The sequence below is a fragment of the Rhinolophus sinicus genome, chromosome 14 (genome assembly GCF_057876585.1).
Source record: "Rhinolophus sinicus isolate RSI-liver-muscle chromosome 14, RSI-T2T, whole genome shotgun sequence".
Lineage (NCBI taxonomy): Eukaryota > Metazoa > Chordata > Mammalia > Chiroptera > Rhinolophidae > Rhinolophus > Rhinolophus sinicus.
Genome location: NC_142514.1, coordinates 130258053 through 130285559, shown reverse-complemented (window position 1 = coordinate 130285559; position 27507 = coordinate 130258053). Strand labels below are relative to the sequence as shown.

At 36.3% G+C, this 27507-nt stretch overlaps 1 protein-coding gene and 1 long non-coding RNA gene across 2 annotated transcripts in view; one reads left to right on the top strand and one right to left on the bottom strand.

The window, feature by feature from the left end:
* The window catches only part of LOC141572209 (uncharacterized), a 58875-nt gene that overhangs the window by 10587 nt on the left and 20781 nt on the right, over window positions 1-27507 (bottom strand). The window lies entirely within an intron of this gene.
* The window catches only part of CCDC83 (coiled-coil domain containing 83), a 43637-nt gene that overhangs the window by 8889 nt on the left and 7241 nt on the right, over window positions 1-27507 (top strand). The window contains exons 3-8 of the mRNA XM_019739561.3: window positions 1597-1681; window positions 9729-9891; window positions 13031-13198; window positions 19534-19625; window positions 22231-22299; window positions 26963-27084. Coding sequence (XP_019595120.2) covers window positions 1597-1681; window positions 9729-9891; window positions 13031-13198; window positions 19534-19625; window positions 22231-22299; window positions 26963-27084 — 699 coding nt within the window. The remainder of the gene's footprint in view (window positions 1-1596; window positions 1682-9728; window positions 9892-13030; window positions 13199-19533; window positions 19626-22230; window positions 22300-26962; window positions 27085-27507) is intronic.

Genomic DNA, 27507 nt, shown 5'->3' with positions numbered 1-27507 from the left:
AAAAATGCAAGGTAGAGAAGGCACTCTTTCAAAATGTTTGCACATCTAAGCTTTAAGTAAGAAGGAAAGATGGCTGCTTATACTTACCTTATAACCTTATTTCTTACGATTGTGTGGAGACCACCCTATCTATAATAGTTCTTCCGTCTATTGTCGTTCCTATATCCTCTTATTTCCCCTATAGAGCAAGGATCATGAAGGCACTGTTCCTCACAATCTCTGTACTGCCTAAAACAATGCTGGGCACATAAGCAGCTGCTCATTAAATCTACATTGTATGTATGACGGCGTGAAAGGGAAAACTGATCAACTTAAACTGCGGAATTGTGGAACTGAACAGGAACCATAAAGCTCCTCTCATCTCCTTCAATTCTCTTACTTACAGAAGCATCAGCCAAGGCCTAAATAGATTCAGAGGCAGTTTAGTGGAGAACCAAGTCTACAATCCAAGTTTCATAGTATCCAAATAGAGCTCTGGTTTCCACTAAAGGATTTGCTTGCTTTGTTTTTATATGGCATTTTCTCATCATTTGGAAAGCAGGAGCCTTATTTTTCTCTATACTAAGTATACAATGTCACAAATATAAATGATATTTTGTGGGAAGGGCTGAGGAAGTAAGATTCAAATTCAACTGAAATTTACCAAGTACTTACTTTATGGAAGAAATATTCACATATGATTTCTTATTTTAATCCTTATAAAAAATGTGTAGAGCTGGGTATTGTTACCTGCACGGACAGCTTGAAAACTGAGGCTCAGGGAACTGACTTGCCTGAGGTTAGATAGGTAAGAAGTGGTAGGAACAAGATTGAAAACCAGAGTTTCTCAATCTTTAACCACTCCTCTGTTCTCTACACCACAGAAGTGCGATCATTTTGTTTGTTTTAATTGAGGCAAGTGGTTTATATAGAGCTATTTCTGTGGCCTTATTTTGGTCTCGGATTTAAAGTTATAAGACTTACTAGGTAATAGAGATACGAGTATAGAGATATACTTAACACTTCCAATAGTTACCAAATAGTCTATACCAAAGTCTTTCTGCACTTTTCTATCTCTCTTTCATACCTAACAGATGCTCAACAAATACTGTGGGTTTTAATGAAAGGTATTAGTGTCAGGAAAGAAGCTTTTATTAATTATAGAAGAGACGGTATACTAATGAACTTGAACCAATAGGTATGCCTCATTTGTTTACCTCAAACAAAGAAGATGGACGTGCTCTTATAAAATCTTTGTTTTGCTATTTTGTCTGAATATTTTTAGAATTCTGGAAAGCATGTTTTCTGTATGCCCTTTCCCAGGTTCTCTTTAAGTTGAATTATTTATAGATCTTTAGAAAGTATCAAAATTATGGCTATGCATTAAAAATGATTGATTTGGAAAAAAAAATTGAAGTGATCTCTCTAATATATATTTGAGTGAGTAAAATATTCTCAGGAACACCTAATCACTAAAGAAAAGTTCTTATCCCTAAATAGGTTTTTATAATACATTTAATACTTTATGTCAATTCAAATAATTTAATTTTAAATTTTGTCTGTTTAATTTTCCTAAGATAAGTAATTGTAACAAATCTTATCTTTGTTTATTATCAGCTGTCAAATAAAGGAAAGTATAGTAGAACGATTCATGGTTCAAATAAAGAGACTCAGAGAAAAGAACCAAAAGTATCATGAAAGAGTGAGTATAAAGCCTACATCTAGTCATTAAACATTTACACAAATGCTTTAAAAAATTGTGAATTATGATGAAATGTACTCCAGGAAATTATCTTATTTAGTACTTAGAATTGATTCATTTACAATCTATTTAAGGTGAGTTTTTTTTGGTACATGTAAGGCAAGAAGAAGATACTGTTAATATATTAATTATAATGTCAAAGGAAGTCAGCTTAAATTATGTTATTTAGCTCATGAGGACACTGTCTTATGTTGAAATTTTAAAGCTCTGAACCCATGTTTACCTTTCAATTTCTTATTTAACCAAATTATAAAACATTGGTTCTCTATTTTTAATTTTTGTATCTGTTTTCTTTTAGATTTTCAGAGATTGTACACATGTTAATAGTATTTGAAAAGTACAGTCTCAGTTGTTAACATGACCAATGTTTAAGATGATACATTGTTTTTATAAATCAGTTTAAAATGAATTTCAAAGGGGTGCTGTATATGACTATCAGAAGTAAAGACCAACAGAAATAAAGTTTGGAAGCCATAAATTATAATGAACACAACTCCACTCTTAAAGGGTTTCACCAATGAGGAAATACTGAGGGTGTCCCCCATTAAATCATTTATTTTATGTGAACCCTGAAACTTCTACACTTAACTGTTTTATTTGGCTTTTGTCTAAAAACCCTACATCTACAAATTTTAATGAAACCTGGAGTCAGAGATCTGAGTTTGCATCCTGACTGTACAACTTACTGCTAATGTCATTTTGGCCAAAACTGAGCCTCAACTTTCCTTTTGTAAAACAGGGATTCTTGTCTTCCCATAGGGCTGATTTGCTCATTCATTCAGCAAATAGTTATTGGGCAAGACAAGCCCTGGTGGTGATATAACTGTGCCCCTGACATTGTCAGGATTCTTACGGATCTGTCACTTGTAATCGGGACTAAAATAGAAACTCAGGGCTATAGATGGGAGTGGAAAGGAGAAGTTTGGCCTAGGTGCTTGGATGTCGGTTCCACATGATGAAGTAAGTCCATCCAGAGCACGAAAGAGGAATGAGTTGCCATCAAGGGACCAATGCATGTCTCTCAGTGGTCAGCATTGGAACTCCTAGGTCAACTTTGGGATTTCTATTTAGTTGTGGAAAGGACTAAGGAATTACTTTGCCATAGCCCATCAATTGGAACCAGAAACAAAGGTTTTGTTTCCGTGAGGGATTAGCTCAAGAAAGGGAGAGTTGATTCACACCAACACCAGTGAAAGGAAAATTTTTTGAGGTCACATGTATTTAAATGGCTAAATTAAACATGACCCATTAGTAAGATATTTTTCTCTTCAGTTATGTCAAAATCAGAAATGCCCCTCTTCCTTCCTGTTCATCATCCCTTCCTATACATGTTTAGACTGTCACCTCATTCATTATCTTTCTTTCTCTCTGTTTGCATTCATTGTTACATTTACCTCATTAGACATTTTATAGTTCATTCTGTCCACTTACTTCCTTACCTCCTAATTCATTTTCTCACCCCTACTATCGCATCATCGCTGCTCCAGCAAAAGCTATTAATGACCAGTGAGCCAGGTGCAATGGACTCTTTGTAGTTGTTACCCCTCATCCCTTCCGCAGTCAGTTGCTCCTGTCATCTTGAAACTTTTTCCTTTGGGTTCCAGGACATCACTCTCCCTTAATTTTCCTCCTGCTTCTCTGACCATTTCTTACTGTTTTTTATTCATTGTGTTTTTCCTGGACCCACCCATAATTAAGGTATTTACCAGGGTTCTCATCTTCAACCTTCCCGGTCAGTCTAACCTCTCTCTCTGGGTGATCTTATTTAATACCATGGCTTCAAGTTCCATCTATGTGGAAATAATTCTCTTTTGTATATGTGATAAAATTTCATAATTCTATACACTAAAAAAAATAGCACATGTGAAAACTGGTGAAATCCAAATAACATCTCCAGTTCAGTTAAAAACATTGTACCAGTGTCAATTTCCTGGTTTTGATAACGTACTATGGTTATATGTTATCACTGGGGAAAGCTGGGTGAATTGATGGGAGCTCTGTGTACTATTTTGGCAAGTTCTGTTCTTGTTCTTGTGAGTCTTAGAAAGTTAAAAGGGTAAAGCCCATGAGATGGCCTTATATCAAAACAAAACTAATCTGTTTTGTAGCTTATTTACTGAATCGCCTTTTTTCTATTTTATAATGTGATAATTATTCTTACCTCAAACAATAAATTATTTACTTCACTGTATAAGATAAACATCTTTTTAGCATATTGGTGGATATATCTAACTAAATTTTATTTCAATATGTAGCTCAAAATAATTTTTCAGACATAGTGAATTTTGTAATGTGTTATCAGACACATTTCCCTTCCATTTGAAATTCATATGGGATTTGGGAAGTTTAGTATAGATGCTATTAAATTTACATATAATGGCAAATATGATATAGTAATGTTTCTATATCAGTTTTAGAAATGTTTCTAAAATTTTCAATTACATTTTTAGGACATGTGATGCTGTTTTAATTTACAAATAAAAACATTACATGTTTGAAAAGAATAGTCATTGTGTTAAAAATTTGATGTAAAAGAACTGGAATTCACTTTGAGAAGTATTGTGCTAATTATGGAAATTAAAGAAAAAAATTTCTTTAGTTATTATATGTTTCTTTATGAATTGTATGTAATGATTTTTAAATTATCAATATCTTTGTAAATGTTTTGCCTATGTGTATCATGGTAAATATTTTCGAGCTGAAATTTAATTTAGAAATTTAATGTTGCCTTGCTAAAATTAACTAACATAAGTAAAATCTAATAAAGATTTATTTACTATTCAGAAGATACGTGATAAAGGAATTTTCCACTTTTACAAAAATAAGTGGAAAAGCTCATATTTGGAAAAAAGATTAATAGTGCAATCGTTTGGCAAAGGATATTTTCATTGCTATGATTCAAGTTTCTACAAATATTTCATTTTAAAATAACTTCTGTCAAGCCAAAGTAATTAAATTTATTTCTAAGAAAACATAAATCTATTTCATTCAAGAAAGTGGAATCTTTGAGACTTGCTTGAAGAATAACAAATGGTTTATTTTTCAGTTGTCGATTGATCTTCATTTTAAATTAAACATTTTATTTTGAGGTAATTATAGATTAACATGCAATTATAAGGAATAATGCAGAGACATCATGTGTACCCTTTATCTTGTTTCCTGTAACGTACTACAAAACTATAGTACAATACATATCACAACTACAATGTTAATATTGAATATTGACATCGAGACAGTCAAGCTACAGAACATCTCCATCAATACAAGCATCCCACATGTTGTCCTTTTATAGCCATTCACTCTCCTCCCAATTCTACCCCTTCCTGAACCTATTTTTATAATTTTTTCAGTTCAAGAATTTTTTTATACATGGAAACATACAGTAAGTAATCTTTTGGAATTGACTTTTTTCCTTCAGCATAATTCTCTGGAGATGCACCCAGGTTGTTGTGTGTATTATTAGAGTTGGTCTCTTTTTATTGCTGAGTAGTATTTCATGACATGGGTGTACTACATTTTGTTTAACCATTTACCTATTGAAAGACATGTGAGTTGCTTTCAGTATTTGACTATGACAAATAAAGCTTTTATAGGTATTTGTGTACAGGTTTTTATGTGAACATAAGCTTTCATTTCTCCCAAATAAATGCCCAAGAGTGCAGCTGCTGGGCTGTATGGTAAGCAAATGTTTCATTTTGTAAGAAATTGGCATCCTTTTTAACAGTGTAGCTGAACCATTTTACAATCCCACCAGCAATATATGAGTGATCCAGTTTCTCTGCATACCTGCCAGCATTTAGTGATATCACTATTATTTTAGCCATTCTGATAGGTGAGTAGTGATGTCTCATTATAGTTTTAATTTGCATTTCCCTAATGGCTAATGATGTTGAACATCTTTTCATGTGCTCATTATATATCTTCTTTGGTGAAATTTATCTTTGTGTCTTTTGCCTATTTTCTAATTCGATTTTTTTCTTTTACTGCTGAGTAGTGAGAATTTTTTAAAATGTAGATACGTCGGTAAGTAGGTAGGTAGGTAGATAACCTTCTAGATACTAGTCCTTTGTTGGATATGTTATATGCAAATATTTTCTCCTAGTCTGTATCATAATTTTTCATCTTTATAACAGTCTTTCTCAGAGGAGTTTTTCATTTTAATGCAGTTCAGTTTACCAATTTTTCCTTATATGAATACTTTTCATGTCAACTTTAAAAACTCTTTGCCTAACCGTAGATCCCAAAGATTTTATCCTATGTTTTATTCTAAAATGTTTATAGTTTCACCTTTTCCACCTAAATCACGGCCCATTTTGAGTTAATGTTTGTATAAGACATAAGACTTAGATCAAGGTTCTTTTTATTTGTTTGCTTTTGCCTATAGTGGTGGAATGAGAACTCTGATTTCTTCCTCTTCTTATAAAGGCAGTAATCTTATCATGGGGGCTCTACCATAATGACACCTAAATCTAATTACCTCCGAAAGGCTCACCTCAAAAATACCATCACATTGGGGACGAAGGCTTCAACATGTGGATTTGGGGCAGGGGAGAGGGGCATAAACATTCAGTGCATAGCATGTGACCTCATTCCTTTTTATGACTGAACAATATTCTGCCTGCTTGAATCAGATGTTGATTGAGCCCCTTGACTGAATTTTTCATTTCAATTATTATACTTTTTAGCTCCAGAATTTCTATTTGGTTCCTTTTTAAAAAATAATTTATTTCTCTTTATTGCTATTTTCTATTTGGTGAGACATCATTCTCATACTTTCCTATAGTTCTTTAGACATGGTTTCCTTTAACTCTTTGAATTATATTTAAGATAGCTGATGTAAAGTCTTTGTCTAAAAAGTCCCATGTCTGGGCTTCCTCGAGGACAGTTTCTATTGACCACCCTTCACCCCTGTGTATAATAAAAATCCCAGTAAGAATGTGCATGGATAATACCTCCTTTTTTCTTTACATTCCTCATAATTTTTTGTTGAAAACTGGACATTTTTAGTATTTTAATGTGACAACTCTGGAAATTAGGTTCTCTTCTCTCTCCCGGGTTTTTTTTATAATTTTTGTTATTGTTGTTCATTGTAGTTGTTTGTTTAGTGACTTTTCTTAACTAGTTCTGTGAAGCCTACATTTTTTGTTATGTGTGGCCATGGCAGTCTTTGTTTGCTTAGCTTAGTGGTCAGCTAATGATTGGACAGAGATTTTTTTAAATGTCTCTAACCAATAAATTTCCCAGCCTTTGCTGAGGGGCTCTGTGTGATTGTTGGGACCTGCCTTCTACACTCAGCCAGGCAATTTACAACTTCACCTTCATCTTTACTTCTTCCTTCATCAGAGCCTCAAGGTCAACCAGAGGTGAGCACTTACCGCCTTCTTAGGTCTTTCCTGAGCACATGCACAACCCTGAGTATGCTCACAGCACTATACATGCATGTAGGTGCATGTAGCCTTTTGGAGTCCCAAGAATATGGCAGAGCTTTCAAAACCCCCTATGGACATCTCATCTCATTTTCCTTTAAAGATTTTTTGTCAGCTGTTGTTTACCCCAACTGTTATTACCACCTCAGGAAACTATAAAGTTCAACAATTGCCTCTGATTGTTTTTGACAAACATCAGTCTGGGGAAAGGCTATTCACATATTGGGAAAACTCTGAGTCAGGTCAAATAAAGACAAGTTTTGCTACTGAGGTTGGTCAGGAAACTACCAGATAGGTCAAATTATGATCATTGTTTAGGGATTGGGCTTTGGAAGAATTCTGCTCCCTTCTCTTCTCTCCCTAACCCGCCACCCCAGGCTGCGAAGCTGATGGTTTTTATCATGACTGTGGAGCTGCCAATATTAAGGGAAAGTTAAAATGCCACAAAGCTCCTTACCCAAATTCAACAATTTTTCTTGAATAAATACTTCCTAGGAGTTATTGTAAGACTTTAATTTCTAGAGTTCTGAAAAGTTGATTTTGATAATTTTGCCAATTTTCTCATTGCTTTTATGAAGGAGAGGATTTTTGGAGGTCTTTACTCCAACATTCCTGCTTATGGCATTCTCAATAAGATTTTAAAGAGTGGATTAGAAAGAAGGAGATTCAGTTTTCAGATTTGTCATATTATGAATCCTTTGGTATTAAAAATTCTTCAGAGACAGAAATAATGATTGTACTTTAGAATATTGTGAACAAAAGATCAGAGAAGTTAAACCACTAAATTTGACTATCATATCTTTTTAATCTTTGTTCCCATTTTCTGAAATCATTCAAAGCCTATCCAGTCCCAGTCCTTTTCTGTTTGCCTGTATTTATCAATACTGAGCATCATAAAGTTAATTGCCTGTTGCTTTTATTCAATTTATCAAAGTTTTAAATTAAAATTTCAATGCACTGAAATAATCCTATCACACAACCTATGGAATAACTTAAAGAGCATTAATGTTACATTAAATCCTATCTGAGGAGTTTATTAAACTAGTGCCAATTTTTGCTAAACAGTTTTAAGAAATCAAGTTTTTCAGTTCTCAAATTTAAAGTTTGTTGGATTAAGTAATAAAGAACAAAGGCTTAGTAGACTCTAGCACTATCAATAAATCATAAGTATTTAAATTCTCTGAAAGAACTTTGCTGTTCAAAGTGTTACTTATGGGCCAGCAGACTTGGCATCACCTGGAACTTATAAGAAATGCAGCATCACAGGCTTTGTGCCAAATTTACTGAATCATAACCTGCATTTTAACAAGATCCCCAAGTGCTTGGTATACTTATTAAAGCTTGAGATGCACTGGCCTACAGAATCAATTTTGGGAAAGAAAATACTCCTTAAAGTATCCAAGTAAGTCAAGAGAATAAAAGATATGTATATCAGAAATAAAATAAAATATAATATAATATTGAAAAAGTTATCGTAAAGAGCATGTTGAATTATAGGAAAAATAAGTAATTTTAAAAGAATTATTCAAATATTTTAAGTATATGTGTTTTATTAGGTTTAAAAATTGAAGGAGAGACACCAGAGAAATGAGTATTAGAAATTAAAGGGAGGCTAAGAAATTTACAAGGAAAGAAGAAGTGATGTACAAATTGATGGACAAATTGCCAGTTCTAAAAACAGGGGGATGTAAAATATGGCACGGGAAATATAATCAATAATATTGTAATAACTATGTATGGTGCCAGCTGGGTACTAGATTTAACAGGGTGATCACTTCATAAGTTATATAAATGTCTGATCACTATGATATACACCTGAAACAGAATATTGTATGTCAACTGTAATTGAAAAAAAAATTTTAATTAAAAAAAATAGAAAATTACAAGGAAAATACTGAGTTCACAAACAATAAAATATATTTGTATATACATAATAAGATAGCAAGGGCAAGAGTAAACTCTGACTTGATTAAATAAGAAGCTTAGAAACATAAATGGAATATCCACAGAGGAACCCAGCTCATATTTCAAGTGTGTAAGTATTGGAATGGCAAGTAACCATCACCCTAAAAGAAATGAATTAGGGTCATTTGTGAAAAAAGCAAAGAATAATGTAAATTCCACAAGAGCAGTACTTTTTGTCCATTTTGTTCATTGATATATTCCTATTTTATAGAGGACTACTTGGCACATGCTAGATGCTCCATAAGTATTGATTAAATAGATGATGACTGGAGAAGAACGGTATTATTGGGAGACTGAAGAAATTAATATCCAAGGTCTAATTTTAATGTTCAGTGATCCTATGATAGGAGGGTGGTAGCCTGGTAGATTACTAGCACAATTTTTTTAATGTGAATTCCTATTCTGTGGTTACTGTTTTGATAGGTTTAATTTCAAGTCTTCCACCTTCCATAAACTTTTAGAGATATTATTGTATAACTTATTTCATTAAATGTTTCTTTCTCACTTTGCAAGCCTCAATGTATGACTCTATTTTGAGTAAAATCAATATAAATACTTTAGCAGATACAGGTAACTACTGTTGATTTTCACGACAGAACAGACACTTAAAGAATGAACAGACTTGGCACATACGGGACCTCCTGAAAGAACTGAGTGAAGACAAGTTAGAAGGATTAACAGTTGTAACAAGAAACGATGTTGAAACAGCAATGAAGGAAAAGTGGAAGTTTGAAAGAGACCAGGAACAAAACTTGAAAGGTGATTTAGGGACTTGGGAAATTATCATAAAGCTGTATCAAGCTATTTCTTGATGATATTAATGCTTCTGTTTCCTAACATGTTCATAATGCTGGGAACATATTTCAGATGACATCATTATCACCATAAACACATGTAGGTAAATGGGCAGCATTTACCTACACCGCCAGGCTTTTAGACACTGGACAATGTCCCGTTAGATGCCACTCGGAACTCCTCGCGGTGAGGATTGGTTCCTTCTTTTGGGAAATTCTCTTGTTCTATGGCTTCAGCCTCACTTTGGATTTGGGGATGATAAGGTGAATATAACGCCGAAGCTCTCCCCCACCCCATATCTCTAAGGGAGCTAAGCCTCCCATTTAGATGGGGAAAGAGGGATTCGAGTTGGAAAAGGGGACGTTTAGAGGGCGTGGGTAGAAATGATGCTAGGTGCAGAATGATGAAAAACCCAGGACATGGGCTTAGGAGCTACCATGGTCCTTGAGGTAAGTCACACACAGGCTTGGTATCTGTATTTTTCTTTTTAACTCCTATTCCTTCATCCCAAACTTGCTGCTAAGATTTCTAAAACGATTTTTGCCAGAATTTCCATAAATGCCATCTCTTCTAGGAAGCTGGAAAACATGAGAAAGAGACTTGAGTGCTATCAGAAAGCAGTACTAAAAGCTGGGAGGCAAGACAAGCGACTAGATTTCCCTAAATTTCTCCAAATACTTCAGAGAGCCTTCTTACACAAGCACTTTGCACAGAGCAGGCATTCCATTCATAGATATTTGTTGTTTTGAATGAAATAGTTACCATAACCAAACATGAATCAGCAAACTTCAGAATCTCCAAACTGTTCTCATAAACCTCCTCCTACCCAAGTCTCTTTACGGGCAACAGTGATGTCATGAGGTTGTAGATACTGTATTTTGCAGGGCTCCGCTCCAGGGGAGTTTTGCTTAAGTTTGGAAGGGATATTTTAACAAGTCCCTTGAGACGGGAGTGGGACCAAAACTGATACTCGGATGTGCTCACTAAACTGCCTTTGAAGAGGAATGGGCCCCGTTAGTTGAGGTGTGCCTGTTTATGGTTTGGACTGAGTGCCAAGGGTGTGTGTCATACAATCCTGGGGCGGAGCGGGATGAGTAAACACAGCAGAGGAGGACTGCGCGTGCGTGTGGTCCAAGAAAGAAAGAAGCCCACAGATGCGGAGGAAGAGAGGGAAAGGAGACCACAGACACGTCTGAAAAGGTTGTGTTACATGCCAGGTAGTCGCTTGTGACTCAATTTAGTTTGTGAAGCAGCAGCCGCAGCTTCACGTGACCGCTGGTTTCAGTGCATCAGGCCCATCCAGACCTAGTGAAGCACAAGCTGCCTCACGGCAAGATCCGAGGGAATTCCTACGCACAGTAGGATTTGAGAAGTACTGATGTAACCACTTTCGTCCAACTTTTGTAACTCTTTCACTTGCAAGGATAAAAATCCAACCCAAATTGGCCTAAGCATCAAGAGTGTATTCATTTTTTCATACATCAAGCAGAAAGGGGCAGGGCGCTAGTGACGTGGACACAGCCTCACGTGCTGTCAGATCTCAGCTTGTTGTTAATCTCCCCTCCCCCTCCTTACCTCTCCTCCCCTCTCGCCCTCCCCCATCCTCCCACCTCTCTTATCCCTCTTCTTTTCTCTCAGTCTCCTCCCTGAAAGTTGGCTCCTTTTGCTGAGGCTATTGTCCCCACCAGGCTGGGACTCTAACCATAGACACCTTTGATCTTACATCCTTATAACCTCAAAATGGAGACAAAAGAGACATGTTTTCCACGAGTTTCAGTGAAAATATTTCTACGAAGGGCACATGCTCACCCCTGAACCAATCCTTATGATCAGGAGAAGGGGTCGCTGTAACTGGGCTACGTGTTTGGCAAAGGCAGGAGAAGTGTGTCACTAGAGGAGAAGGGAGGAGGGGTTCTGGGAAAGGAGAACAGCAGTCACTACTCTACACCCACCTCTTGCAAAATCTCTAGTGACATCAGTTAACACTCCCCACAAAAGCTGAATGTGCCCAGGGCTGAGACAGCAGCAGTCTGCTCAAATAAGAGGACGGCTGACCATCCGGGTTATAGGAGTATTAACTGTTTAATGACAATAACAGGTGCCATTTATTAAGGGACTTTAAAAATACGTAATCTCATTTACATCTTTGGAAAAAGATGTGTCTGGAGTCCTTATGGACCTCTGGACAGAAGCTCACCCCCACTGGCCTGATTGAAATGCATCAGACATTCCGTGAACATTTATTGAGCACCAATGAATTGCCAGACTCTGTGCTCAGTAGTGGATTTACAGAGATGAATAAGACGTGGTGCTGCCATCAGGGGGCTCTCAAACAAGGTGGTGTGCAGTCGAGAGCCACAGAGCTGTTCAGGTAGCTGGCTCTTTGTAATGCTTCCTTTCCCAGAATATTCAGAGGCATGATACTGAGCCTTACGATTAAGTAGAATATCAGGTTTAGCAAGTGTACCGGGGCAAATTGAAAGTTTGTATAGTAGAGATAAATTAATATTTGTACATATTTAAGTGGGGAACTTATATTTCACTCTGGTGTCTTATAAGTGGGGGTGGGAGAAGACCTATTGTTATAACTATCATATGCTATCCTTTTACACAAATGAACTTTAGATGACAGAATCAAACAACTTACTTACAAAAATGGTTGCCAAACACCATGGAACGATACAAGGTGAAATCACTTTGTCCAGAAGCATAATGGCCAGAAAAAAAAATCACAATTTACTAATAAAAAGTATATGTGATGTATTGTACAAGATGGGACCCTTATCAAGTTATCACAGGAATGATTTAAACTTGTGAGTTCCTAGGCATATAGTTTAATTGTCTAAAATAGTTCTCAATTACAGCCCCAAACCACATATCTACTTTAGAATTGTAAGTGTAATTTTACTAAGATTTTGAATCATGAGGAATACTTAAACAATTGTTTGAATAGTTTAAATTTCCTTAAGTTGTACATATAAAATTGGATTTATGAGGTAATAGCATTTTAATATCAGACCCTAACTTCATAAAATCAGATTGTATCATATAATGGTTGCAAGGACAATAGAAATGACATGGGGTTTTGATTTTCTTTCAACAGATATGCGACTGCAAATAAGTAACACTGAGAAACTACTACTTGAGAAACTCAGTGAGAAGGAATATTGGGAAGAGTACAAGAATTCAGGGAGTGAAAAACATGCTAAACTCATTATCTCCTTACAAAATGACATCAATAAAGTTAAAGAGAATGCAGAGAAAATGTCAGGTCAGTTGCAACGAAGCTGGTTCAAGTTCAGTAAAAATTCTTTAAAAGGCAGACATTCCGTAGAAGAAAAGAATGGGTACTCCTTGGATCATTCATTCCTCTCTGCTGTTAGCACAAGCAGTCATGAGCCTAATAAAGGCAAAGGTAGAGGGAGGGAGTAAAGAAACTATCCCAGGATTACCTATGATACTGAGAAAGGCAAGTAAACGGATGAGGCAGATGTGGAAAAACCCTGAAAGCAGCTGATTTCAAGGAGGAAATTTCATTCAGTGGGTGGTGTCTATGTGCTCCTCCACCTGCTCTGGTGTAAGTCCACTGAGGCAGGAGGGGCCTGGGACTGGGTTATATTAGAAAGGAAATTCACCAAAGCATGCTAAAGCAATCTAGCCAGGCTGGACAACCAGAATTATTACATAATGAGAAATGTTCAAGTAAATGCTAAGTTGTAGTCAGAAAACACTGGAGAACAAACGTGAGACAGGAAGTGGAGAGGGGATGGAACAGAATGGAATCAGTTGTGATGAAGTTTACGAGGAGTAGCTCTGGGAACCATGAGACCACCTGTCTGTCACTGAGGTGAGCGTTGTGGCTTAAAAGAACACCAGAGTCTCAAAGACAGGAAAGTCAAAGGATAGTACAAATGGGAGAAATCTGGCCTGTGGGTGGATGACCGTTCTAAGCCCAGCTGGTGATGGTGCCTTGCATTGTAGAGGGTTCATGTGAGGTCATTCCCATCATCCCCTGCGGAGGAGGCCCTGTCCAGACACTCCAATTCTGGACTCATTTTTATGTAGGCTTCTCAGCTCAGGGCCTCTGTACCACAAATGGTAGCATAAATCTGGCCCCAAATCAGTCTGCTCTTGGAGTTATAATTTTTCAAAAGGTTCTCCTCCTCAAAAGAAAAGTACAGAATGAGAGTGACACTCTCCTACCCCCTCTACACCCAGCCACTCATATCCTCTCTCTAGACAAAACCACTATTACCAATTCCTTATGTAATCTTTCAGAAATATTTTATGCATATTTCAATATATACAAATATATCACAAACAGCATGCTATGGATGAGATTTTACACTTGTTGTTTCATGTACCAGCATGAACATCCTTAGAGATCTGTACATATGAGTATTTCGTCATCCTCCCAATGGCTACTTTGTTTTGTTGTACTATAATTTTTTAACCAGTCCTCTACTCATAAGCATTTAGGTTGTTTCCAGTCTTTTCCTATTACAAATAATGCTGAAATGAATATCCTTACACATATCTCATTACTGCAATGAATATTCTTCTATTTATGTAATTGAATGTATGTGTATCTCTAAAGAGAAATGGCTGGTCCAAACAGCCTATTTGTTATTATTTTGATAGGCGTGGCGCTCCATAGAGGTTGTACTCAGTGTACTCCTCCTGGCTTGCATGAGGATGCCTAACTTCCCACGTCTTTGACAACCAGGGATGTTTTCCAACTTTTTCTTCTTTGCCAATCTTATAGGTAGGAAATAGTATCTCATTGTAGCTTTAATTTCCATGTCTCTTTTTATAACCACCAGTGGATATAGTTTCATAAGTTCAAGAACCATACGAATTTCCTTTTATGTGAACCACCTGTTCACATCCTTTGCCCATTTTTTTATTGTGTCGTGGAGCTCTTTACATTTTCAGGAAATCAGCTCTTTAACTTATATAAGATGCAAATATTTTTCCCATTTGTCATTAGTCTTTTGTTTGTAGGGCATATGTATGAGCAAATTTTGTAATTTTATAGTGCCCAATTTATCAGTCTTTGATTTTATGATTTCTGAGATTATGAATAAATTCTCTAATATTTTCTTCTAGAATTTTTATGGCTTCATTTTTACATTTAAATCTTTTATTTTTTTCCAGTTGTCCCAACATCATTCATCAAATAATCCATTTTACTCTACTGATCTGAGATGCTGACTTTATCATACTTTAATTTCCCATGTATATTTGGATCTCTTTCTGTGCTTTCTGTTCTGTTTCATTGATCTGTCTATGTGTTTGTGCCCCAGTACCATACTTTTACAATAGTTATTGTTCTTGCATGTTTAAAAAATTTTAAATAATTTATCCAGCATTTTTTTATTTTATAGTTTTAAAATAGGAAGAGTGATCTTCTCATATAAACTTAACTCATTATTTTGGTTAGAAATTTGGATGATTTCTTTGAACTAAAAATTTTCATGCTATTGGGATGGTGGTAATAACATTTATCTATTGAACTACTTGCTGGTTGTACCTCAGTTTATAGCTGATTTTAGGTGTCATGAAAAAATGGCTGTTAGGTGTTATCTCATTTGCTATTAGCTTGAGGCACTTCTAACCATGCAGCAACAACTCTTCTAGGGGATTTTAAAGCACTTTAGGGATCACTAATTGGACACAATGAATAAGAGCAAGACCGCTAAATCAATTTATCTGAAGCCTTACAAACATTTGCCCCTCTTCTCCCACCTCTGCCCTTCCATGCTTTTTATGGAATTCTCCTCCCATGATGATGGGGTTTGTGTTAGTTACACTACTATACTTGCAAGGAACAAGTATTTTAGGGGGGAAAAGGGGGGGTATTATAACTGAAACGGTATATTTAAATGAAACTTTTTCAGTCTCAGTTTAAACTGGGGTGACCATATAATGGATACCGTATTTGCAAGCAAAGTGTGACACCACCATGCAAGCTTGCAACATGATGAGTCAGAAAACTGGTTTCATACTTTCAACCACTGAACTCCAGTCTATAAAAGAAGTTGGAGAGGCTGAGGAAAGATTGCTAGAAATTAGGGGACAGTTTTTGAAATGAGCTCTTGGCATGCTATTAGCTCTACACTGTCTGCCAAAGGAGCAGGTGAAGGGTAATTCCTCCTTCACCTCAAATCAAGATGGAAGTTCTTTAAGGAAACTCCTCAGATTATTCGATGTGTCCCCTACAGTTTGGGGAACATTGAGATCTAGTTTATCACCCATCCCTGAGAAATCTAAGGGATGCGCGGCTGACTAGCTCATAATCATGTTTTCCCGAAAATAAAACCTAGTCAGACCATCAGCTCTAATGCGTTTTTTGGAGCAAAATTTAAGGTAAGACCCAGTCTTATTTTACAGTTATATAAGACCAGGTATAAACTATAATATAATATAATATAATATAATATAATATAATATAATATAATATAATATAATATAATATAATATAATATAATATAATAGCGGGTCATATATTAATTTTTGCTCCAAAAGACGCATTAAAGCTGATTGTCCAGCTAGGTCTTATTTTCAAGGAAACATGGTAAGTAGTGGAAATGGGATTTGAACCCAGGTGTGTCAGACCCCAAGCCAATATGCTTCAAATAGTCCCCCCAGCTGTGTGATTCAGTGAGGTAGGGATGGCTCTCTAACACACACTGTGCCTGAAGAAATTTCTGCATGGCCAGTACAGCCACCTGCCCCCTACTCAGTTTTCTCCAAGTGGGGCTAAAAGGAGGCCACCGTCACAGCGGAGGATCCGCACAGTAAAGCTGTGTGACACCTGAAGTGTGTGAAGAGTGGACAACAGACTCCCAAGAGGCTGTGAAGGAGTAAACCAAAGCAGAGCCACACATAACAGAGAAAGGAGAACAAAGCAAAGCAAACTTCAGCCAGCGCGGTTTTGCAGTCAGCTTCTGAGAAGTGATCACATTAGACCGGGCATCTGAGCAGCCAGCAGTCTCAAGGCACAAAAGCCATGTCCCCCACACTTCCATTCACAATGTCTCAAACTTATATGAGAAGGAGACTCTTCTACTCCCAGTTTCTCTGGCTTCATTTGTATTTACAAATGAATGGTTAATAGTTGCTACCCAAAAACATCATCTAAATTGCAAAGGATAACAATGAGATTTGCACATCCTCCCTTGTGCTGGTTACTCTGCTTTTAAGAAGAAAAAGAGTCCATAGAGTTTTATATGGAATTTGGAACAGAGTTGGATGTTATTGCTTTTTTCATATTCATATGGCAATAGAGAGAGCTACAACTTCAGTCAGGGTATAGTTATTTGGTCATCGATTTTTTATGATTTACAGCAGAGAATTAATATTTAATGTTACCAAGCTCCAGGTTTTATGGTTTCTTTCAGATGCTAAAAATGTAAAATCCATTACAGCTAAACCCTTGATCCACTGCAACTTTGAGACTGATCGATGTGTTTTGTTGGGTAGAAAGTTCAAATAATACCCAGCATTAGTCTAGTGGACTAGGTCCTGAATTTAAAAAGAAATTCCATCAGAAATGAGATTGAAATGATTAATACATTCAAGTGATTACTCTGAATAAGTAAGAAAAATACACATTATAGAGATGAGCATACGTAGGTTGGAATAATGAAGACTTCCATTTTCTTATTCTCTAGATGTCAAGTGAGACCAGTCCCCAAAACTTCACGAACTCGCTTGTTTATAAACTGCTGCCTCCTTCAGATACTCTCATTCCAACTCCATTAGAGGCAGAAACTGATCATTCCAGCCCCCCTTTCTGGCCACTCCACAACTTGGGGTACGCTCCCCTTCTTCCTTTTACTCCCCCTTCCTCTCCCCAGCAAACTTGCTCCTGAAGTGCCATCACTGGCTGCGGCTAGCGTGTGCCGAAGTCTCAGAGTACTGCCCGCCAAAGGCTTGCAGTTTGCCAAACTTCATTTTTTTTCAAAATATTTTCAATATCTGTTTTGTCTCAGGGACTGCAGTCATAGAAAGATATGGAAGAAAGTTCTCACACTCTGCTTTCAGAGTCTTCATCTAATAGGAGAAGTAGTTATGCCAGTACAAAGTACAGGTGAGGGCTGAATAACTCCTGCCAAGCTCCCTGGCTCCCTTTCCAGAGCCTTAGTTTGGCTACAAACATTTGAAAGACCAGACCTGCAGATCTCCTACAAGGTCGCCAAAGAACCCTGAGAGTTCTGCTCTGGCTGACTTGGTCTGTGGAGAAACTTCTCCCTTTGAAACAATGTCCTAAATGGCAGTGAGTTTCCGCAGCACTATTGGTTCAATACTATTATTTAGTTATAGAATAAGTTGAATGGGTCTCTGGACCAGTCCAGAAATCTAGCCACTGTAATTGTCATCATTTGTATGGGAAAATACTTTCTGACTTCCAAATAATTATCCTTAAGTCATTATAAAACACACACACACACACACACACACACACACACACACACACACACCTAATGGGGACTTATAATATAGATGTTATAAAGCACAACAAACTTTATTCTCGAATTTGAAGTAGTACAGTTCCCTCCTGTTGCACCTGGCTGACTCCCTCACTTTATTCAATCTTTGCTCAAATGTTACCTCCTCAAAGAAGCTTTCTCTTGATCACCTTATCGAAAACAGAAAATTTTAGTTTTTCTTCATCACAAACATCACCACCTGAAAATATTTATTTGCTCATTTATGTATTTATGGTCTGACTCCCCCACTAGAATGTACATGGCATAAGGACAGGGGTTTTGTCTCTTATTCGGCAGTATTCCCTGTGCTTTAAATAGTGTCACGCATATCAAAAAAGCTTGATGATGACGTGTATAAAACAATGAACAAACTGAACTCATTCATCCAGCTTTATTTCTCTTCACTTTGTAAAGTAGCCGTAACGTCATTGTTTAACAAAAGCACTTCCCTTAAACAGGGGTGTTGATTATATGATCTCTAAGCAACTTTCAAGGCCTAAAATTTTACGATCCTTTGCTCTCTCAATTCTCACATTTATGACCTGAGAAAATTGGCAGAGGATAAAGAATCTGCACTTGGTCTCTGTTCTCCTGTCTTGCTCTGAACCCAACTCAAAGCCAGGTCTACCGACTTTCACAGCCCCTCTACCACTCTCTCCTCTTCTCATTTTGTCCTTCCTGTCCCAGGAAACATGCAAAGAATATTGGAAATTCATTTAGTTGGAGTCAGATGTACAGGATGCTACACAAGTGGATAATCAAATCTTCTTTCTATTTCTTTTGTGGAATCAGAAGTTGTGGGACATAAAGGGCAGACGGCCACCCAAGTAATAAGTGTTGGAAATTCTCTCTTTGGAGAGAGTCCTTTCAAATACAAATATTCACGGGAGAGATATCATCTTAAAACTAATTCACATTAAGATGTTAATAAATTATTGGAGCAATTTGTTCTCATTGGAGGTAGTAGATGCTTCATTAAAAATGTGCCCTGAAAATTCAGGGGGAAAATGTGTAGAAAGGAGAAGTGGGGATCATAAAAGCTAAAATCTACAAACATCTTAGTTTTTTTACCTGATCAGTCTTGTAAAGGCTTCTCTTTTTCTTTTTAAAGAACAATATAAGATCACTCTGGAAGATGCTAGAAAGAGAATAATCAGAGAAACTTTGTTGCAACTGGACCAAAAGAAGGAATGGGCCACGCAGGTATATTTCAATTTTCTGAAAAACGAAGTAAAACAAAACTTTCCCCCCTATTTTTTTCTTGTGGTATAATAGTTAAAAACTTGGGTTCTTAAGTTAGGCAGTTTTTCAGATTGCAGTTCTACCACTTATTGGGTGTACAAACTAAATTTGTTACTGGAATTTTCTGGGCTTCAGTTCCCTAATGTATAAAAAGGGGATGGTAATATTTACCTTTAAAGAATAGTAGGTATGAGGATTGAATGAGATGATTTAAACAGCATAGTGTCTCATAGAGAACAAGAGCTCAGTAAATTATTATTCAGTTACTTTTAAAGTATAATAATAATGGCTGCAATGAATTATTAAAGAAAAGTTTTGCATGAATTATATACTGAAATATAATTTGTCTAAAAAAATAAAAAGTACTTTCTTACATATCCAAACCTAAGAGAGTATACTTTACATGGCTTGAGCTTTAAAAATTTGGGATACAAAAAAATTACTTGAGATACAATTTCCAATCTTATATGTTTTCTAATCTCTGTTTTGCACAGAATATATGACTCTCTTTTCTTTTCACTGTCCTTCCTCTGTCCTCAGACGACTAAATCAATGAGGTCCCGCTGGGATTGTCTCTTCATCTGGAACAACTCTTCTTCAGAATCATAAATTCTGGACTTTTCTCAAGTTCTTCACCGAATTTCACTTGCAATTGTTTATTGCTTCCCTGTTGGTTCAATTGTTCTTTTACTGTTACTGTCCTATGGCACGAGTTTTACCGATTACACAAAAACAGAAGATTACGGAGAACTGACCGTAATGGTTTGTCTGCTTCCCATGCAATTCGGCCACTTTGTAACTGAATCTGACTAAATAGTGAAATCGACAATTAAGGGATCTGACCATAGTTAAGATGATAAAAAGTGTATATGTAGATCAAATATGCTTCCAGGATACATATGCAACATACAATGAGGACTGTTCTGGATACTGTTCCTAGCATTTTACATTTAAGTCTCACTTGCTAATAAGAAAACTGAAGCACAAAAAAAAATTTGTGGTTTGCCCATGCAAGTGGCAGAATCAAGATTCCATTCAAGATGTCTCCTTCAGACCATTGCTCTTAATCATTACACTATATACTTCTTCTCTCTACGTAATCAAACACCCACACACATGAATGGTGTTTCCTCATTTTATCTGGCTATGTTATCATATCGTGTAACTTCCTATAATCCACTGTTGCACATCATTGGTTGTATATTGGAGGCACCTGAGAAATTTGTTTAACCCAGGTAGTGCCTGGGACCCACCCGTAGAGATGCTCATGTAATTGGCCTGGGATGTTGCCTGGGCTTCTGGATTTTCAAAGCATCCTGGAGACTCTAACATGTGGCCAAAGTTGCAAACTATGGCTCCTTTGTCAGTGAATTCAGCCATTAGCCAACTAACTAACTTCAGTTATGAGCCACTTCCTACTTTTGTTCAAATGAAATTCTATGTTCGAGGAAGCTTTAGAAGTATCAATTGTAGCTGGAGTTTAAAAGTCCCTGGTTCCTAGGAAATTATAGGTCCCCTCTTAGTTAATTAGCAGGATTTAAAGAAACAATTTTATTGTAAATCTTCCAACTCTAAAGATTTAGATATATTTAGCCTTAACATATTTTAAATTTATTTCTGTCCCATGTTTATGAACGAGAAGATTTTTCTTAATTTCTCTTCTTTGGTTGTGCCCTTCAGTTGTTAACTATTAAATCTGTAACATGGTATCCATATAAAAGTACCTCACAGATAAATATGATCTGTCATCCACTATAAAGTTCCTTTAGGTGAAGCTGTAAATATCCAAGTAATTAAAAATGGATTTCTATTTTGTAAACCTACTGACTAAGTAAGGCTTTGCTTGTTTTCTTTGTCTAAAATGCCTTTATGCGGGTGACTGTCTAGTTATAGCCTGCCACCCTGAAACTATTTGCTATTAGGTTTGTAAATATGTATATTGCTATTACTGACATGAGAAGAGGAGAGAGAGTGGTAGAGAGTCCGTAAAAATCAGTAGACCTGGTTCTGAGTTGGACTCAGAGCAAGAGAGGAGCACAGAGATGAAGAAGTACAGATTCTGTATCCTCTCTGGATTTTCTTAGGTCATACCTGTCAGAATTGAGAGCACAAAGGATCATAAAATTTTAGGCCTTGAAAGTTGCCTAGAGTCAAATTTAAAAAGATAGTAATGTAATCAATTCATGCTTTTGCTATATGTTGGGTTACTTGAAGAATATTTGATCACTGCAACTTAGCCATTTTAATCATAGAGCAGATCACTTACTGGTTGATTTCACCATGTCAGTCAGATTCAGTCACAATGGAGGCGACATTGACTAGGCAGCCATTGTCCAGTTCTCTAAACTGAGTTGCCTATATTAAGCAGTGCAAATCAGCAAAAGCAATATGGTAGGATAGTAAAGAAAGAACTGAACCAAAAGTTCTTAGGTGTGTCTCCAAAGTAATTGCAAAAAAAAATTTTAAATGAATGATCATCTAAGTTAATTGTGCACCCTCATTGCTAAAATTGTGAATCGCCATGTGGCAACTTTACCTTAATAGAGAAACTTTTTTTTTTTTTTAGAATGCTCTAAGATTCATTGACAAGGGCAACTATCAAGAGATCTGGGAGAATGACTGGCTAAAAAGAGAGGTGAGTGGAATTTTTAAAAACAATTTTTTTCTCATTTTTTTTGAACTGTAAATGACTTTTATTTATGAGCTGAAGTTATGGGGAAAGCATAGAACTGTGACTGGCTGAGGTAAAATAAAATTCAAGTGGAAACTTAATTTTATTACAAGCTGTCACTCAATGCATACCACAAATAATTTAAATAATAGCCAGAAATCATTTTTGGCATTACAATTCACAAAATATACTCAAAGCTTCTTTATGGCATAAGATTGATCTGGTCTTCCTCAGGACCCCACTTCCTTCTGGGTGATGAGAGAAAGGCTATAGGCTCATTCTAACCTCTTGTCCGCGACTGTAAATTGCCCCTTTGGGATGACACGATCTCCCTTGAATCAATTCAGTCTTTTAAATTTTCTTTCCTCCCCCTGCTCTTCTATAAGATGGATCCTTGATGTACAGGGAGGTGCGACTTACATGCCCTCTTGTGGGGAGTGTTAGTAAAAAGGGCTCAGATCTATGGGGTTTCCTTTAAACCCTTGCTCCCTCTGCCTTTCTACTATGGAGGAAGTGCTTTGGTCTGCATCCTACCTTGGTGACTTTAAAATGGATGGCTCTGGCCTTTGGGACATTGTGTTGCAGCCAACACCAAACCCACAGTTACGGCCATTTGCCAGTGGTCAAGATGTCCCTGCCCGCTGCCATCTCTACATCCCATCCCAGCTTAGTCCTCAGGTTCTCTTCACACCTCCTTCTGGAGATGATACAGGAGCCAATGGACTCGGCTGTCCACCTGTCTCCCTATTAGGGCTGTAACATTGCTCTTTCTGGATGTGGTCATGTGAGGACTTCTAGACATTCTTTATAATGAGGCACTGCCCTGTTTTTCTGGCATTACACGTACAAGTTCCTCTGCCCTTACCTCCTTACCCTTATCTGCCTGGAAAACGTCAACTCTTCCTTTAGGCACTGACTTTGATTATCAATTTCTTTGAGGATCGTTTTGTAACTGCCCCAGGAAGTCTTAAGTGATTTTTCCCCAGTGCTCTCTTGTTTCATTGTAACTCATATTAAAATATGTTGAAATTGTCTGTTTATGCATCTGTCTCTTCACTTTTCAACTATATATATCCATAAAACCTAATAAATTATCTATGCTCATTAGTTATTGAATGAAAGAATGTCCATAATTATTGATATATTTATTGGACGGATGAATCAAATATATGCCTTAGATCTTGGGTAAAGATGTGAGAACATGTTATTGGATGAAACAGGCAGGTAATCTTTGGTGTAGATGTTAGAGAGTGGTACAAAGGTGCAAATGTTACAAATGTGCAAAACTCATTACAGTCCTTGGAAATTCCTTTTACATCCAGACAAGTAGCCACTGAATTTATGCTTAAGTGCTATCTGTGAAAGAAAACTCACTATCTTTTGGGAGAATTCATTTCAACTACATACAACTCTTGTTAGCTAGTTACTTGTATGTGATTCTCAAAAGTATATCTTCAGCATTAATTGGTGTGTGTCCTTAGCTCTGGGCTTATATTTTTAATTGCCTGCCAGATATTGGGACACTTGGATATCCCAAAGGCACTCATATTCAACATACCTAAAGCAGAACTCATTGAGTTTCTCCTTTAATTTTCTTTCTGCATTTTTTTTAACCATCTGCTAAGACACTTAAGGTAAAAATGTCACTGTCACCTTCTCTTCTTCCCTTTACCTTGCCCCCTATTTGACCAAATAGAGTTGGTAAGTCTAGAAAACAGAGAATTTAAATTTTAATATGCTTTCTATGATATTAACAATTATCTTTAAACTGCCTTTATAAAGTCATGGTAATTAGGAGTCCATACTATTTCCAAAAGCTAATCAAATGAATCCCCAATTTAAAAAAATAAGTGTAAATTTAAAAAACTCAAGGTGAGCTCAATAGTTAAAGAATATTAGGGAGGAATTTAGTCCTTATACTTTTATTAAATCAGCAGTATGTTCCTAATGATAATAATTTCACAGTTCAAATCTTATATTTTGTAAGATGTCGTACATACTAGGTTTAGAAAAAATGACTATAAAAACGTATATTTGACTGATAAGAAGGGCTGTTTTGGTGCCTTGATCCTTCCTACCAAAGCCACAAATTACATTTTGTTTTGTACTTCTCATAAATCAGTGGAAATAAAAGACAGAAAAATGTCAAGTTTAATTGAATCCTGAGCAAAAAGAGCTTAGTAATAAAGGACAAATCATTTTAAGAAAATTCAATAAATTTAATTTCTCTTTATTCCAATAAATATTAATTTTAGCATTATTAAATTTACTCACAAAGTTAATTAAAACCATTTCTGGCTATAAGTACTATCACAAGAATTGAAAATTGCCTGGAAATAGAACAATGTATGTCGATTAATTTCTTTGAGGGAGATTTAGAATGAGTAACCAGGGATATTTAATAATGGAACTCCTGAAAATATTTCTCCATTTAGCTCTCTCTCAACAATAACCAAAAACTTAGGTCTCTGGGAAGGATCTGAGACATCCTGTTGCCTGACTTTCATTACCTGGTTTTATTTAGCATGCTTATTAGGAAAATGAAGAAAATTGAAATTTCCAAATGACTTAGACTAACTTAACAAATGGAAAGAGAAAAACTAGACAAAAGGATTCAAAGAGGTTAGCAATCAGAGTTTCGAGTGTGAGGAGACATAAAGCCATCTTGGATCTTGCAGAGGAAAATTTCAAGGGCATATACCTTATTCAGGATCCTAGGTCCCTGACTAAATTATTAACTATTAAGTTTTAACTAAATTATCTTTCCCAATTTCTTAAGTACATTTCTCAGGTGTTTTGGGAGGAGCAGTGTCGGGGAGGGAGAAATGGTCTGCTACTTCCTCTTTTTCAATTTCTTACCCCAGAGATCTAAAGGTATTTATATGGCCATAAAAAGAAATTAGTTTCATTTCCCTAACATTTCAAAAGGCTGGGAGGGAGATAGCCATTGATGAGAACCTTACTTAGAACTCTAAAGGGGTAGGTGATGTCACAAGATATCCTTAGCTTGAAAGGTTGGACTTATCTCCCCGAAAGGGCCCTCATTCCCAGCTTTGGAAACAGATCAAGAACTGTGTGTGCTCCTCCCAAGCATGCCAACCCCTTAGGTCAAACATTTCCAAATGTTCTATTAATTCCTTCTGTTTACAACCTCTAACTATGATTTCTTTCTCATCATTGGACATTTGAAAATTATAAACTTTTCCTTAAGACATTCAAGCTTGTAATCAAACTAATGATCTCTCGACACAGGTGATCCTAAAGCACCAATCCCTAGCTTTGTAATTTACTATTATGGACTTAAATGGTTTTGCTAAATTGATTAAAGCAGGTGGATAATTTATTCTCTTCTTTCTCACTCCAATCCACCAGCAATATTTGAGCCTTTTCTATGACACTGGTATCGTTTTATCATATATTGTTTGTATATTTGTTGACTGAATTGTAAACTCTTTTGAGAGGAGCCATGCCTAATTCTTTTGTGTCCTTCCACGTCTAGCACAGAACCGTGCCCTTAGTAAGAATTCAATCATTTAATAAATGACTTATATGATAGAGATATGCATGTGGTAATATGCTGAATGCATCCAGATTCTACAATACAATAATTAAATCTCAATTACAAATCAAAAATATTAGTCTTGTCTTTCTAAGTCCTCATCTCAGTTATTCTCTTGGCAACTCCTGACGAGATACTGAATCTAAACCCCTGTGCCATTCTTATCTCATCTATTTCCTCGAGACACATTACTTTTCCCAGTTTATCATTCTGTTTTTCTCACTAGCCTATCACTTTCTATTTTACACTCTTACTTCTGTTGTTCTGACCTCTCCCCATAAGCCCCTCTCATTCCAGCACCGGCATAGCTCATGCTGTTTTGGGAGGGAGAGGGGTGAGTTAGGGATTCTATCTAGTAACATTCTTCTATTTATTCTTCCCAGTATCAAGCCTTCTTTAGACAGGTGTTATCAAAATACACTTTTTGAAGACTGACGAGAACTGTATCCATGGAACCAGCAAATTTTATTCATATTTGAGTTAGCCATATTTCTTCAGTAAATGTTAATTAAACCTGCTATGTCTATCAATGACCTTTCATCACCTCTAAAACAAAAACCAGACTCTTCAGCATTGTTTGTCTCTTCCCTAATTGTCCAATTCCTCTCCTACTTCTCCCCACTCCCACTTTGTATCTACCCACACCAAAATAATTGTGCTGTCCACATCGTTCCTTCTGCCTAGAATGTACGGTACTCTCTTGTTAATCTTATGTAGATCCTCGTTTAGCTATTAATATACCATACTGATAAATTAGTCTTATTTTCTTATTTATCTCTGCCTCTAGCTCATATATAAGTCCAGTGATGTTTTTGAAGGGTAGAAAAGGACAGCTCCTGCCATTCAGTAAAAACTGCCTTACCTGCAAACAAGTTCTGCAAATGACCTAGAAAAGAATTATACTCATTCCTTTTTAGAAAAGAAGGATAAAGCAAACCCAGAGCTAAATAATACAGAACAGATCTTCCCTTCAGGCGAAAGCATGTTTAAGAGTTGAATTTCTTACAGAAGACTAAATAGAACTAAGTCAGTAAGCACCAACCACTCATTTGCTTTTCCTAAGAACAGATTGCAAATCAAAGGAAGGAAGTTGAAATATTGGAAAAAGTCGTTCATGAATTGGAAGAAGAAAATTTGGTGCTCATTGATCAATTATTCAACTGTAAACTTGTGGATCTCAACATACCCAGGTGAAATTTATTAACATATCTAAAAAGTATTTTGTAAATATTTGTATCTGTAAAGTTATTTTTTTAAGATAATTTAATTCTTTAATGCTTCAGCCAGATTGCAATAGTTGAAAAGAAAGGAACTCACAAAATGGCCATGGTGAAGGTATAAGATTATTATAATTGACCATTGGTACAGTGCAAATTTTGACTTGCTTTTTCTAGCAATGCACTGCAGTCATGATAGCAAACATTTAACATGAATGTCACAACTGCTGACCTTCAGAAGCCTTCAGGGCAGCAGGGAATATGGACATTAAATTAAATGCATAACAGTGCAGAGGAAAGTGTATGAGGTATAGAGTTAGCACAAAAACGGGCGTGATCAACTTTGTGGTACCTTCCTGGAAGTACTCTGAGCTTCTGGGTACCTTGTGGACTATA